The 16,071-nt window shown below is 45.2% G+C and overlaps 1 protein-coding gene across 2 annotated transcripts in view; it reads right to left on the bottom strand.

Moving 5' to 3' along the window:
* grin2da (glutamate receptor, ionotropic, N-methyl D-aspartate 2D, a) overlaps positions 1-16,071 on the bottom strand; it is a 165,935-nt gene that overhangs the window by 27,031 nt on the left and 122,833 nt on the right. For both annotated transcript variants that reach the window (XM_085790830.1, XM_085790831.1), the window contains 4 exons: positions 12,147-12,263; positions 10,722-10,882; positions 3,866-3,935; positions 3,058-3,175 (listed from right to left, as the gene is read on the bottom strand). In XM_085790830.1, the coding sequence (XP_085646956.1) occupies positions 3,058-3,175; positions 3,866-3,935; positions 10,722-10,882; positions 12,147-12,263 (466 nt within the window). The remainder of the gene's footprint in view (positions 1-3,057; positions 3,176-3,865; positions 3,936-10,721; positions 10,883-12,146; positions 12,264-16,071) is intronic.

Genomic DNA, 16,071 nt, shown 5'->3' with positions numbered 1-16,071 from the left:
AATTCAGAGGGAGTGAGACTGTGTGTGTGTGTGTGTGTGTGTAATCACAGAGATGAGACAGAGTGATGTGTGTGAACAAAGAGAGACAGAAAACCAACACACTTGTTATCTGACAGCTGAACAGAGATCAGCCCTCCCTCCCTCCTCCTCCCTTTAACCTCCTCTATTGATCTCTCTCTCTTTCTCTCCCTCCTCTTTCATGTCTGTGCTGACCCTCACCCATCATCCCATCATCCCATCTTCCTCCTTCCTGAGCATCTCACTCCACCTGCCTCCCTCGTCATCCTCTCCGGCCTGATGGATCCAAACAGGCAACATCAGATCTCTCACTTCCACTCCGACTGACTGATGGACGTCCGACTTCATCCTCAGCGGCTCCAACACAACAACAACAACGACAATAAATCTACATTTCACCGACACTAAAGAGCTTTTGTTGCCAGACAAACCACAGACAGGACTCTGATGGCGCTTTGTCGAGCTGCCAACCGCCACGACCACAACCTGGCAACTCAGCTGCTGTTAATAAAGTCAGAGCTTCATTAAAAACAAAACCGCTGAATGTGACTTTAATCCAAACAGAGACTCGATCTGTCGCCACCACAAAGCAACGAGAGGGAGAAACATATTTAATGTCACCACCACCGTCACAGTTCTGCTTGTGTGCGTCTGAAACTGCATCCCTCTGTGACGTACAGTACACAACATCGTGTACAGTACACGATGTTGTGTACTGTACACAACATCGTGTACTGTACACAACATTGTGTACTGTACATCCACTCGTTATTGTCACACCCACGGGGTCGGGGGCGACGCACACACATCGATTTCTGGAGCGTTTGAGCAAACAAGCAGAGAAGTCGCTGCACATTCAGACCTTCTGTTTGCTGCTGCTGCTGCTGCCAGGACGTCATGACTCACCGCTCTTTCTTTCTTTCTTTCTCTTTCTCTCTTTTATTTGTGTTCTGACTTTTTTTTTATTGATGCCGGACGATGGCGCAGCAGCAGGATGTGAGAGTGTGACAATGTGAGACAAAGACAAAGTTCCCTGGTCTGTGGTGAACGAGGACACGACCGATGTGACAAATGTTTCTCAGTTTCATCAGCTGAGTGTCTTTATTCTCTTTATGTCCACATTAAAACAATAAAACACTAATATTGAATATTGAGACATGAACATTATTTAGACTGGCAACTCTAAATTGCCTGTAGGTGTGAATGTGAGTGCATGAGGTTTATAAAGTCGGCCCTGTGATCGACTGACCCCCACCCCCACCCCTCACCTGTGACCCCACGCAAATAATCTTGCACTATTGATCTGCCCTTTTTGCACTCACATCTACAGGTTTCCACTCCACTGTTAAGGCTAAATTTACACAGTTTACAGTTTTATTTATTTATTTATGTCCACCACTATCATTTTTGTGTACAAACTGCACACCTTACTCCTGTAGAAGGAGTACATCTGTACATAACTGTATATACTCTACAAAAAATTTGATACGTAACTGTACAGAATGTCTCTCTTTTTTGTTTTATATTATTTTTTCCTACTTTTTTTCCCCCTTGTCTGCTACTGTAACAACCAAATTTCCCATGTGTGGGATGAATAAAGAGTCTTATGTCTCTTCTGTCAGTACAGCAAATGGATGGATGGATTTACAGTAAAAAGTACTTTTCAGAAGAAAAAACAGTGTCTGAGATCTGAACTGATCTCTGGTCACATGATCACACGGAATCGCATGCATGTGTCTGCTGTGCAGCTGCTTGGCTGCAGAAAATACTATGAATGAAGAACAGTCATAGGAGAAAGTTAGATGAAAGAGAAATCACATGAGAAGAAGGTGGAGGAAAAGAGAAAAGGGTCATGTGACAGGAGCCCGACGAATCAGGGCAAAGGATACAATACAAAAGAGGAACTAAGCAGGATTTCTCCCGTGGCTATGCTACATTTGTATCTTAATTAGAAAGCTCAGGAGTAATTGTGATGGTTAACTACATGACTTGTGACTTGTTACAGTGAGAACAGAGGCTCTCTGCCTTCCACTTGGCATCTCATGGCCGAAAACCAACCTGGCAACATCAGTTACCTGGCCGCCGCCCTGGTGTCCCAGCTCTCGTCTCCGCAGCACCGCAACACAAATACGCTCCGTAACCCGTAATCTTTTGTTGTTAAGACAGTTAAGACTACACAAACATACACGTTGTAACATCGTATATATAACGTTATCCACCGCTCCATCGATTGATTTTTCGCCAGCTTTCTTAAAAACAAATGCACATGGCCGAGAGGAGGGTTAGTAAAACAGAGGAAAACCGACCAGACTTGCATAGTTCCTCTTTGAACAAAAGTTTAAGGTTCCTCTCCAGTCCTTGAGTTTTTGAACTGACCCTGGGTCAGCAGTGTATTCACATCTATCATGGACATCAGACATTTTGCCTTTGTTCATCAGTCAGTAGTGAAGAAATGGACGAGAAAAACAGGAAGAGAAAGAACAGGTGAACAACCTGAATCAAACTACAGCTGTGAGGCTCTACAAAGTGAAGCCTTTCAAAGCCAACACGTATAACTGTGCGTTCACACCGAAAGCGATTAAATCGCCTGTAGTCGCCCTGGCCGCTCCTATCGCGTCGCTTGTCAGCTCTAGCAGGCCCTTGCACCAAGCGACCAAAGGGGCGGGACTTTCAAGCCGTGCTGCAGATGTGTCCATTCAGGCTCTCTCAATTTCTCCGGCTGTGAGAATCCCAGTCCGCTATTGGCTGTCGCCGCGGTCGCGCCGCTGCTCATTTGCATAAAGTTCAATCTCTCCCAACTTTCATCGCTCGCGTCGCGTCGCTCCCATCGCGTCGCTCCCGCCGCCGGTCGCTCCTCGTCGCTCCTCGTCGCCAGTGTACATTGAAAATGAATGGCAGCTGGTCGCCGAGGTCGCTCCGGTCGCTTTTGGTGTGAACGCCCAGTTAGTGTGTGTAGCCTCTGCTGCTTTCTTTCTGTGCTCTGTTACCCCTGTAATCACCCCCCCACCCCCACCCCCTCTCCCCCCCCTCAGTTCTCACCATCTCCAACCAGCTGCAGCAGAGCCAGGTCCAGCGGCCGTTTCCAGCGGGAGTTCTTGTTCAGGGCGATGCCGTAGCCGGTGGTGGCGAACACCTTCCCCGAGCCGATGGTCATCACCTAGATAGAACAATAAAAACACAAACCGATAAACAACAACAACTCCTCCTCCTCCTCCTCCTCCTCCAGAGTCACATTCAAAAGACAGAGACGCTGCGAGTTAATGACAGTTAGATTCTGTAATAAACTTTATCTATTGTCACTGATGCATAAATGCAAAACAGGTTCATTTCCAATATTAATGCAAACACACAAACATCCCAGAGCTGCAGAGTGGGATATTGTTTCAGGAGGGGAATTAATACAGATGCACATGAGCTGTGATGCGGCTGCAGCAGCAGGGCTCAGGCTCAGGCCTCTCACCGACCGCGTTACAAATGATCGCTGGGCTGGATTTTCATTCTCGCTGAGGGAGTCGTATCAAATGCAAACTTATAAATAAATCAACACCAGCTCCGTCCAAAAAATGACAATATTAACTAGCTGCAGCCCTCAGGGGGAGAGGGGTGGGGGGGGGGGGCAAATATGAATCCATTGGATGTGTTTGATTTATTTAATGCAGATGCAGTCGGGCCTCATTTGGCATGCTCGTTGTCGCGCTGCTCGTTGTTTCTTCCTCCCACAAGAAGCTGTCCAACGTTTTGTAGCGTGCAGTCGCTGCAGGGCAGGGAGACCTCAGTGTGTGTGTGTGTGTGTGTGTGTGTGTGTGTGTGTCAGGGCTGTGAAATGATGGGGGGATCCGTTTCTTACCTTGCAGCCCTCGTCCTTCCTGGCCATATAGTTCAGCACCGCAGCGTCATAAATGAAGGCATCCAGCTTCCTGCAGGGTGGAGGGAGGGAGGGAGGAGGGGGATTACAATACAATAAAGAGATGGAAATCACTGACCTGGAGCTAAATAACAACAGAGGAAAGTGCAACTGGTGAACAAAAACAAATGACAGAGATGATGGATCAACTGATGCTGAGACAGCGACTGCTGGAAAAAGGAAAACACACACACACACACACATGTTCACACACACACACAAAAGCAAGAGTGGCTTCTCTTTCTACAGCGTTTTGCACCAGAGTTCAACAGTCGTGCAGAGAGATATCCATCACGGCAGCAGAGCAGAGATGTCACTTCTCCTCCTCCTACAACACAACAGTCTCAACAGAGCAGCAACACCGAGTCTGAGTCTCACTTTTAACTGAGAAGGAAAATGCTCAGTCTGGTGTTAAACCTCCGTCTGCAGCTGTTCTCACATCTGCACCAGTTAGTTAATGTGTCGACAGGTTTAAATAGCACTCAGCGTCTCATGAGTGTAAACGCCCCCAAAAGTCAGTTCGGTGTAAAAGACAAAAGGGAAAAAACCCATTACTGACTTAAAACGGTCCACACTTCAAGCATGGTGTCACCTAAACAAAAGACAGGAACAGCACATACAGTAACATAACAAACACGTGTCTCTATACGTCTTCACTGAGTTGTTTCTCATGCACAAAGATTTTAAAAGTGGTAAAGAAAACAAAAACACTGTAAATTAGCCAATATATAAGTTCCAACATAGCTGATCAGGCCATAAATAAAAGAGCAGTTGATATTACTGTAGTTGTTTCATACAGATGTTTCTCTTTTGTTAAGAAGTGAAGTCAGATATTAAAGGGACAACGAGGAGTTTTGTATTTGGAGTCTCACATTACTGTGGATGAATCTACATCACTCACATTTGTTAATGGGTCAATTTTCGATAAATATATCGTTTTGTCTTTATAGTTATTTTGATATTATTATTTAGTGGTCGGCTCGTCCAGCATTTTCTAGTTTCTGTTTCCCGGACACTGCCCGGCGGATCAAGGGAATAACGCCGCCGAATCGCCATTTATGGTCGGAACTACGAGGGTATCTGATCATCTTTGAACCTCTGACTTTTATTCTTGATCAATGAAAACATTCTTGGAAATGTTTTCGCTTTCGTCCGTCTTGTGCCGGTCCAAGAATTTCACCGTGTGTGTGGAGGCTTTCCAAAACTCCTCGTTGTCCCTTTAAAACATGTGGGTTGATGACTACATTGGTGTTTTTACAGTAGACCTGAGTGACAGAGTTCAAATCCAACTCAGAACAATAGTATTTTATCATTTTCTGGCATCAATATATATCACAATATATCACATTATGTTTGTAAATTGCAATTTAATACAAAAAAAAGCTATTTTATGACAAAAAAAATATAATAATTGATATGAACATTTATATGTAAAACTATATAACTAACTATATAATGTCAGATAATAAGCCGTTTCTACAGTAGTTTATCCCTCAATGTCAAATTCAACTCCTAACTGCAGGAGGCAGATAATCTACACACGGTGTTCGCTGAGTCAGCTGTTTGTTAGGTCGTTAGTGCTGAAATAAATCACTGATCGATCAATCAACAGAAATGTACGGGAGTAGAACTTCAGTTATTGATCACGAGTCGTGTTTGTTCTCGTGAAGCTTCTCACATTCGATTATCTTCAGATTTTCACAGTTTCATGTCGCTGCAGCTCGGCAGAACAGGAAGTCTAGTAGTGATCCTTCACAATAAAAGAATGAATTAACCAGCTGATTGAAAAATAATCAAGAGATTAAACTAAACAGCCGACGTGTTGAAGTGGCTCAGTGCTGCAGCAGCAGGAGGAGGAGGAGGAGGAGGAGGAGGAGGAGGAGGTGGAGGAGGAGGAGGAGGGAAATCAATGTGCATCACACAGCAGTTATGACAGTTCACTGTGAAATAATGGAGCCGAGCTCAGACTGATGATGTAGATGTAACTACACCTGCTCCTCCACTTCACATTCACTGCTATTCACACTGAGAGCTGCACTGTTCAGGAGAGGAAGAAGAGAAAGAGGAGGAGGAGGACTGTGTTAAAAGGATGGAAGATTGAAAAGAGGAGGGTGACAGGAAGAGGAGAGAAAAGAGGGGGCTGGAGATAATGATTGCAGGGAAGGGAAGGAAGTGCAAAGCAAGAAAAAAAAAGGAGTTGATGAGCTGAGAGGAAAGAGTTAATGAGGAAGCAGGAAAGAGCCAGAGATGAACAAGAAAGAAAGAAAAAAAGAAGAAAGAAAGAAAGAGAGAGAGAGAGAGAGAGAGAGAAGAAAAAAAGGATTAAAGAGAGATGGAGAGAGAGAGAGTTGGAGGGTGAAGGAGACAGAGATGGAGAGGTGACGTTCTGCACCTCAAACAGAAACAGAAAAATCTTCACTCCGCTTCCCCACCGCCGCCACGACGACGACTCATGTTTCCTCCGTAAATAACGACGACGGAGAGAAAAATTAACGAAAGAGAGAAAGACGGAGGATAATGAGAGAGAGAGAGAGAGAGAGAGAGAGAGATGATGTAAGAAGAACAAGGATGATAGAAAGAGTGACTTTTAATAACACGCTACGTCAGGTCTGCTAAGGAGCTGCTGCTGCTGTGTGTGTGTGTGTGTGTGTGTGTGTGTGTGTGTGTGTGTCTGTGTGTGTGTCTGTGTGTGTGTGTGTGTGTGTGTGTGTGTGTGTCTGTGTGTGTGTGTGTGTGTGTGTGTTGCTGCTTGTTCCATTAACACTGATCTACATCGGCTCCTCCCACCACCGACACCATGAGCATGTGTACTGTACATTTCACAGAGACACTTTGTGTACTTTGTGGCCCCACGGGCTAATAAACACCCCCATGCCCTCCTCCTCCTCCTCCTCTTCCCCCTCCTCTACTTCCTCCTCCTTCTCCCACTCCCTCCTCCTCCTCTTCCTCTTCCCCCACCTCATCCCTCATCTTCCTCCTCCTCCCTCCTCTTCTTCTTCCTCCTCCTCCTCCTCTACTTCTTCTTCTTCATCCTCATCTACTTCCTCTTCCTCCTCCTCCTCCTTCTCCTCCCCATTCCACCTTCTCCTCCCTCCTCCTCTTCTTCCTCCTCTACTTCCTCCCCCTCCCACCTCTTCCTCTTCCCTCCTATTCTTCTTCTTCCTCCTCCTCTACTACCTCTTCCTCCTCCTCTTTCTCCCTCCTTCTCTTCCCTCCTCCTCTTCATCCTCCTCCCCCTCCTCCTCTTCCTCTTCCCTCCTCTTATTCCTCCCTCCTCTACTTCCTCCTCCTCCTCTTTCTCCCTCCTCTTCTTCCTCCCTCCCCCTCCTCCCTCCTCTTCTTCTTCTTCATCCTCCTCTACTTCCTCCCTCCTCCTCCTCTTCCTCACTCCCCCTCCTCCTTCTCCCTCCTCATCCTCCTCCCCATTCCACCTCCTCCTCCCTCCTCCTCTTCTTCCTCTTTTCCCCTTCTCCCCCTCTTCCTCCTCATCCTCCTCTTCCTCCTCCTCTACTTCCTCCCCCTCCCACCTCTTCCTCTTCCCTCCTATTCTTCTTCTTCCTCCTCCTCTACTACCTCTTCCTCCTCCTCCTTCTCCCCCTCCCACCTCCTCCTCCTCCCTCCTCTTCCTCCCTCCTCCTCCTCTTCCTCCCTCCTTCTCCTCCTTCCCTCCCACCACCTCCTCCTCTTCCCTCCTCTTCTTCTTCTTCCTCCTCCTCTACTTCCTCTTCCTCCCTCCTCCTCCTTCTCCCCCTCCTCCTCCTCTTGCTCCCTCATTCTCCTCCTCTTCTTCCTCTTCCTCCTCCCACGCCCACGACACGAGGAGCCTGAGTGGCAGTCGATGCTGAGATGGCGGGATGATCCCCCTGCACTGCGGTTGCTCCTCCTAGCATGTTTTATTTAAAATTACCCTCCGACACACACCACCACCCTCCTCCTCCTCCTCCTCCTCCTCCTCCTCCTCCTCCTCCTCCTCCTCCTCCTCCTCCTCCTCCTCCTCCTCCTCCTCCTCCTCCTCCTCCTCCTCCTCCTCCTCCTCCTCCTCCTCCTCCTCCTCCTCCTCCTCCTCCCCCTCCTCCTCCTCCTCCTCCTCCTCCTCGGTGGCTGTGGAGCCGTGATGCTGATGAGGCTGCACAGGTTACAACAGTTAGTTACAACCGGCTCCCGGGGGCAGAGCAGATGCAGCTGGTTGAGTCCTGTAATTGAAACGATGTGCGGACAACACGGCAGCCTGCAGTCACATATAAAAAATATATGAAAGCAGAGGGAGAGAGAGGAGGAGGAGGAGGAGGAGGTGAAGGTGTCCGAACAGGAGGATCCTAGCAGAGAGTGGAGTTAGTTGTTGTTCAGCCTCTCTCTCTCTCCCTCCGTTCTCCTGCTGTTTTCATCCTGGACTCTAAAGTCACACATTTCACTCCTGCACCGTGTTTTCTTTCTCTCCTCAGTGCACAGCAGCAGCAGCAGAGCTGTTTCTGCACCGGGTTTCACACATTTGTTGCTCATTTATCTCAGTGAGCAGACGCAGCTCTGCAACAGGATCAGTGCATGACAACTCCAGGAAACACACGTGACGCCTGTCTGTGGATTTTGATACTTAGAGTCTATTTTTTTTGTATGTCTATGTAGCTCTAACAATTAACCATTTGTTAGCCAATCCAGTCCAACTTTATCTTTATAGATCACGTTTGGCAAATTGGCCAATTGCCATAATCCCTATAGTTTTAGGAGTAGGTTGGTTACCTTTAATTGTCAGTGCAAGCTATTTTTAGAACGGCGGAGCAGAGCCGTGAGCTACGTTACGAGACGAGAGTTGTTTTCGAGACAAATGCAGAGACTGCTTGCCGAAAAACTGCCCCCGACGGGAACGTGCATCAGCTGTTTTGCATGAATTTCCCTCTAAAACGACTCTGTCTGGTAACGTTGTGTTATTATCTCATAGCGTGGTGAATGTGCAGCTCACAACTTGTCCACCAGAGCGTTGTGGAGTTGTTGGATTGTGTATTTGATGAGTTTGATGAGGGAAACCAAGAAATCCCATTAGCCTCCGTAGTGTAGCTCTGAGCAGCTCGCGGCTCTGCTCCGCCGCTCTAAAAAATAGCTTGCACCGACAATTAAAGGTAACAAACCTACTGCTATGACTATAGGGATTATGGCAATGGGCCAATTTGCCAAAAATGTTGAACTATCCCTTTAAGAGTGAACAATAAAATCTTAAAATCTAAAATCCTAAAATGAACAGGAAGCCGGCGCAGACAGGTAAGACCCTAAGAAGATGTGCAGCAGCATTTTAGATCAACTGTAGGAGAGAAAACGAGACCTGGTCGACACCAACTGATCTGATGTGGTTTAGTTCAGAAAAAGTTCACAGTGAGTTCATCACAACATGAGCGCTTGCATCTGCAACAAGAGCCACCAAAGTCGAACCAAACTTTTTGTTGCCTGATTCCACCGACACGACGACTCTGGTCTCTGGTGTGAAACCCCCCGGAACCTCCTCCCAGCGACTCTTCTAGCTGTTAATAACCGAGCTGCATTATTCACTGGGAAGTTTTGTCCTTGAACATGAAGCGAGCGGAGAGATTACACTTCTACACAACAAACACGCTGCTGAACATTCATCATCTGCAGGAGACAGAGGTGGAGCTGCTGCACATGGCTGATCTGAAGGTTGTTAGCGAGCTCCGCTGCAGCGTCACTGCTCCACCATCTCTGTTGATACCGATCCAGAAGGTTCGGCACACACACATACACACACAAACATCTGGGTTTTCCGATTAAACTCTGATCTGCTCAGACTAAAGGTGGGCGGAGCTACGTGAGCCAATTCGAAGAGGTCACCAGACTCCAATCACAGATGATCGAGGTCTGAACGAGGCAGGTCCAGATGTTCCCTAACCAGCTGTTACACCTCAAAGCGTCAGAGTGAAGGTGGAGGAGGCCGGATACATTCATCAGTGTCACCAGCTGTGCCTCCTCTTACCCTCCTCTTAGCGTCACCTAGCAACCTTTAATTTACAGTCCGCATATTACGTCATAATGTCAGGAAATAGCCAAGAAAAAACCTTCAATTTCATAGTAATGTGTTTTATAAAGGCAAGCAATTACACATGCTTTTCATACTCTGAATTTTTTGTGAAAGGTCAGAATTTTTCTCCACCAAGTCCTTGCAATTGTCTGTTATTTCTGGGCTATTTCTACACAATCAATCCTTATTTCTTAGCTATATTTCTCAGAAAGTGGATTTAATATTGAGCAACAGTAGAAAGAAGGACTGCAATGGCTTGGACCTGGTGGAGGGAACCATGCTCACTCTATATACTGTATATAGGAGGCCACCACATCACATTGTTTGAACTTGACAAAGATCACGCTGTTGATCGGAAAGTTGTTCTTTTAATAATAAAAGTCTGAAACAGAGTACTGGTGTGCAGGCTCTACGTCTTTCTACTTAGCTATATTTCTCGACATTACTATGAAATTGACCGTTATTTCTTGGCTATTTCTAGAGATTATGACATCATTAGTGGTCCCGTAAATAAAAGGGTTACCCCTTTGGTTTGATTGTTGTTTGCTTTAATTACTGTACTGATGTGCGATGAGTCTTGAGAGCGTTTGGACCAACTGTGGATCAAACCACTGGAGGGAAAAGAAGGATGCATTCGAAATAGGAGAAACAATCAGCTTCTGAAGTCATTGGCTCCATTTTTTATTTGTTTACTTCCTGTTTTGTCCTTGTGCATCATTTCCTGTATTTACCACCTCATGGAAACCTCCCCTTTCCCTCTGTCTTCCTGCTCCTTACCCGGTCTTGAGGTTGTCAATGGCCTCCTCCACTCCCTTCTGATTGTTCCGGATCATGTACTGGTGCATGTTGGGATAGTTGGAGCGGATGTTCTCCTCGGTGCTGCCGTTTGGCACCGTGCCGAATCGCAGCGGCGGGTACTGCTCCGTCGGCTGCTGGAACTGCACGACAAGAGAGGAGAGAGGAGAGAGGAGAGGAGGTGGGCGGAGATTAAAGCGATAGAAGTGATGGAGGAGGTTAAAGGGAGGTGGAGGTGGAAGTAGTGGGAGAGGGAGGGGCTGAACCCTGCTGCAGAGTGCTCACTTTCAAAGCGAGGCACTCTCTGTTACAGTCTTTTTTTTTTTCTTTCTTTTTTTTTCTCCAGGAGAGCTGAGGGGTGAGGAGATAAAAACAGACGAGGGTTTAAAGTGTCGGAGCAGCAGGATACAGGTTTATGGGTTCTGCTGAAGCTGCACCGAGAAATAACAGGAGGAGGAAACATCTCCACGGCTCGTTTACAGGATTTCACTTTTGTTTTTCGTTAACTCCAGCGTTTCTAAAGTTTCCATCTGTTTTTGGAAAAAAAAAAAAAACGTCTGTAGTTCTCTGCATCATCTGTTTCTATTTACATTCGGGGATTAGCAAAAGCTTTGAGTGCTCTGCTTCTGAAAGTTTAACTTAAAGGGATAGTTCACCCAAAATTCAAATTTCACTCATTATCTACTCACCCTCATGTCGACTAAGAGCTGTGAGAAGTTTCAGAGTCCTCCGTGCCTTCTCTGAGTTACGAGGGGGTCCGCGCAGCAGTATTTGTCCATATAATGGTTGTCAATGGATACCAACTTTCTTTGTCCAAAAAGACACCAAAAAACATCCAAATTCCTCCATAGTGCTCGTCTGTAATGTCCCTCTTGTATTGAAGCCCCGACATGAGAAATTGTTCTGAAAAAAATTAAATAAGTCTATATTTTAAGCTTGTTTGTAGCAGAAGCTCCCAGTGTCTCGGTTCACTGCTCTTCCTGTGTACCGGCGGAACAATTTCTCATGTCGGGGCTTCAATACAAGAGGGACATTAAAGACGAGCACTATGGAGGTATTTGGATGTTTTTTGGTGTGTCTTTTTGGACGAAGAAAGTTGGTATCCATTGACAACCATTATATGGACAAATACTGCTGCGCGGGCCCCCCCGTAACTCAGAGAAGCCACGGAGGACTCTGAAAATTCTCACAGCTCTTAATCAACATGAGGGTGAGTAGATGTGAGTGAGTGAAATTTGAATTTTGGGTGAACTATCCCTTTAATGCAAAAATCAAACTTATTGCTCATCTATCTGTCCATCTGCTGATCCACCTGTTCATGAATACATCAATAAGTCACCCCATCCATCCATCCATCCATCCATCCATCCATCCATCCATCCATCCATCCATCCGTCCGTCCTGTACCTTCTTATCCGACAGGCCCGACACCGTGTCGATGTACTCCTCCTGGATCATGAAGGCAGCCAGGTTGGCAGTGTAGGAGGCCAGGAAGATGACAGCGAAGAAGGCCCACACCAGCACCTGACACAGGAGAGATCAAGCAGGCTCTGACAGCTGTGGAGGAAGTATTTTAAGACTCCACTGACACTACTTTCACCACTGCTGCCACTTGGCTGCTAAAAAAACAAAAAAAAAACAACCCCTCTGCTGCAGCAGCTCCGTCCTGCCCGGAGGGTGGAATCATATTTGTCAGGCTGCAGGAAACAGACCTGTAGCCTCAGCGTTTGTCCCTGTCACAGACTCAGACCTGAGTTTATTTTAAGACGATGACAAGGTGACATGTGCTGACTTTTCCCAACTACACTATTAACTTGTGTTTGCACCCAGGTCAGCTCTTATAACAGCGTTTTGGTCCTTTTATGCAATAGGCTATAGAAATTAAGATCATTCCCAGCCCTGTCCTTTAAAGGGGGCATATTATGGAAATATCACTTTTTGAAGGCTCTTTATCATATATTTGGGTATTTTTCTTGCCTTCCGGCCCTCGAAATGTGAGAATTGGGACTCTCTGACGATCTTTATGTGTAGCTGAGCACCTTTAAGACCAGAGGATGTGCACCTGCTCCACAAATTGACAAAAAAATCTGTAATTTTCAGGCTCCCTAAATTGAAATCCATGTGGCTTAACGAGCTGTTCCCTCAGTTGTCTGACAATGATGTAATTAGTTTTCGAATTTGCATAATACCACCCCTACCTGGTGATGTGTAATGATGTATAATATGATATGTAGAAATGTGGGTAATCGGATTAGTATGTGAACAATTAATATAACGAAGAATGAATGAAGCACAGTTAAGAAATGTAAACACTTATTCTGTTTTTGTTTTGTTAGGTTAAAGGTTGACTATGTAGAATTACAAGAAAAACAACAGAAAAAGAATTCCAGCAGTCGATTGCCAGACCGTTGCTAGGTAAAACGGGCCGTTGCTAGGGACTCCGCTCTGATCAGAGGACACAGAGGAGGAGGACTAAGCAGGATATTTACCTTATGTTTCATTTTTACCGTCATTAACAGCATAATAAATGACTTGTAGCTTGTTACAGGGAGAGTGGAGGCTCTCTGCCTTCCACACCGCTGCTGCTCAGAGCCTCCGCTGTCACTGCTCTCGTCAAGTTGGAAAAAAAAAAAAAAAGGAGCTCCGTGGCACCGAAAGTCCGCGGAGATAAACGTGTTTATGACAGATAAGACTACACAAATACACCCATCCTAACATGTATATGATAATCCATTGATCCACCGATTGATTATTAAAAAGGCTTTGTTGAAAACAGACACATATGACCGGGAGGAGGCAGGAAAACAGCGGATATCTGAGCCATGTGTCGGCTACAGGCAGGTACGAATGTAAACAGAACGTTGACAGAAAGTCATTGTCGAGCCCGTCAAAAATATTAATAATAATAATTTAGACTAAAAAAATTTTTTTTATGGAAAAGCAATACTTTCATTCTGTACCCCTCTAAAGGCCCCATGGATGTATTATTATTGAAAAAATATAGCTTTTAATAAATATTCTACATATTCAACCTTTAAGCATATCGCTCACTTGTTTTTTTGTTTTAAATTTTTATAATGTTTATGTTTTGTGTTTTCAACTTTATATTTGATACTGTTGGACCCCAGGAAGAATAGCTGTGGCGTAATGGGGATCTTAATAAACAAATAAACAAATAAATAAACCAGTAGAAGGGGGCGGGGCAAGCAGCGATTTGCATTTAAAGGGACAGGCATTAAAAACCAGCCGCTCTGAACAGGGCTGTTCTGAGCAGATGAAAAGAGCTGTGATGTTTGATCCTTGGGGTATTTTGACCTAAGCATGTCACACACGCACACACACACACACACACACACACACACACACACACACACACACACACAACACACACACACACACACACACACACACACACACACACACACACACACACATACATGTCTTTAAAGGGCTAGTTCAACATTTTGGCAAATTGGCCCATTGCCATAATCGCTATAGTCATAGCAGTAGGTTCGTTACCTTTATTTGTCAGTGCAAGCTATTTTTAGAATGGCGGAGCACAGCCGTGAGCTGCTCAGAGCTACGCTACGGAGGCTCATGGGAGTTCTTGGTTTTCCTCATCAAACTCATCAAATACACAATCCAACAACTCCAAAACGCTCTGGTGGACAAGTTGTGACCTGCACATTCACCACACTATGAGATAATAACACAACGTTACCAGACAGAGTTGTTTTCAAGGTAAATGCAGAGACTGTTTGCTGAAAAACTGCCCCTGAAGGCAACGTGCATCAGCAGTTTTGCATGAATTTACCTCTAAAACAACTCTGTCTCGTAATGTTCCGTTAGTATCTCATAACGTGGTGAATGTGCAGGTCACAACTTGTCCACCAGAACGTTTTGGAGTTGTTGGATTGTCTCCTTTAAGAATAAAAAACTCTCTCCACCACTGGTTTACAAGAACTGACCCAAATTTCTGAAGCACAAATCACAGATTTGTTTTGGAGTTGGCGTGGAAACATTTGGCTGCTTCTTCATTCCTGTGAGGAGCTGCACTGTTGACATTCAGCCAGGGAGCAGCAGCAGCAGCGGTAAGAGATGTGGATTAGCCGCAGCAGTAAATATGCACACATACGACTGGCTAATGAACGGAGGCTATTTGCTTCCGCGGTACTCTGTGTTGATGATGAATGTTTATTTGCATAATTTTCTTAATGAATAACATGAAAAATAGAAACGCTGAGCTCTCGCACAATTAAAAAAAAACAAATCTTAGCCAATGAGGATTAGATGTTTTGCTCAAGGATGCTTCAGCAGGAGGGGTGAAGGACTGATTTAAAAACTTTAACGCATCATATTAATAATACATAGTTGTCAATTATCCACTCGGTGCATGCGGCGGGCTGCGCTGATGACCCTGAACAGGCTTAAGCAGGTACGAACAATGAACAAATACATTCAGAGAAATAAGCCTCTATTAAAGATTAACCTTATCTTGTAATCTTTCTTTGTTCCTTGTGATTAGCTGTGATTGTCTGATGAGATGTTTCAGCTGTTGTGAAAGTGGATCAGATTTGCTGCTGTCAGAGGATTTCCTCTTAAAGACACAGCGTCCTGTAATTAAAGGGAAGTGGAACATACCTGCAGGCTGCCGCACAGAGTAAACCCACAGTTTAACCCACGACCACAACGTCTCAAACAGAGCCAGCTAAAAATAATCAGCTTTCCTTCTCCCCTCTGACCTCTTTTCTAAAGCCTTCTGAGCAGCTAATGAGCTCTTGAGACGATTGGACTTGTTGTGAAAAGAACTCCACAGACAGCAAAGGAAGAAGAACGAATGGTACGTTGAGTCGTTCGCCTCCCGTGGCTCTTTACTCTGCAGTGAAAGGGGCAAAGCCTTTCCACTGATTTTTCTTTTTTAATGTCGTAGCAGCAGGTATTAAACAGGCCACCGCGGTGAGACAAGTGAATGAACACTCTTGAACTGATTGCACCAGTTAATAACGCTTGGAAGTTTTGAGTTTCTTTTCTTTTCATTATCATGCAAATCAGGGATGATGTCAGTGTGTGTGTGTGTGTGGGGACAGAGTCAAGATGGAGCAGCCTATTTTCATGTTACTGTATTGCCTTTTTTTTTTGTTTTTCCCAATCGATATCTAATCACATAGATAAGAAAACTGTTAAATTACTAAACTAAAACGTAACAGACTCTTCTAATAAAAGGCATCATGTTGTATAAAGTGGGATTCCTGTATTGATTATAAAGCAGCTTTAGGTTCTGTATCAATAATGTGAATGTATGAAGATATAGTTGAAGTCTCAACTACTGTAT

Source organism: Trachurus japonicus, chromosome 11 (genome assembly GCF_045865225.1).
Source record: "Trachurus japonicus isolate A0001 chromosome 11, Traja_1.0".
NCBI lineage: Eukaryota > Metazoa > Chordata > Actinopteri > Carangiformes > Carangidae > Trachurus > Trachurus japonicus.
Note: the sequence above shows the minus strand (reverse complement) of the source record. Positions and strands in the feature narration are given on the sequence as shown.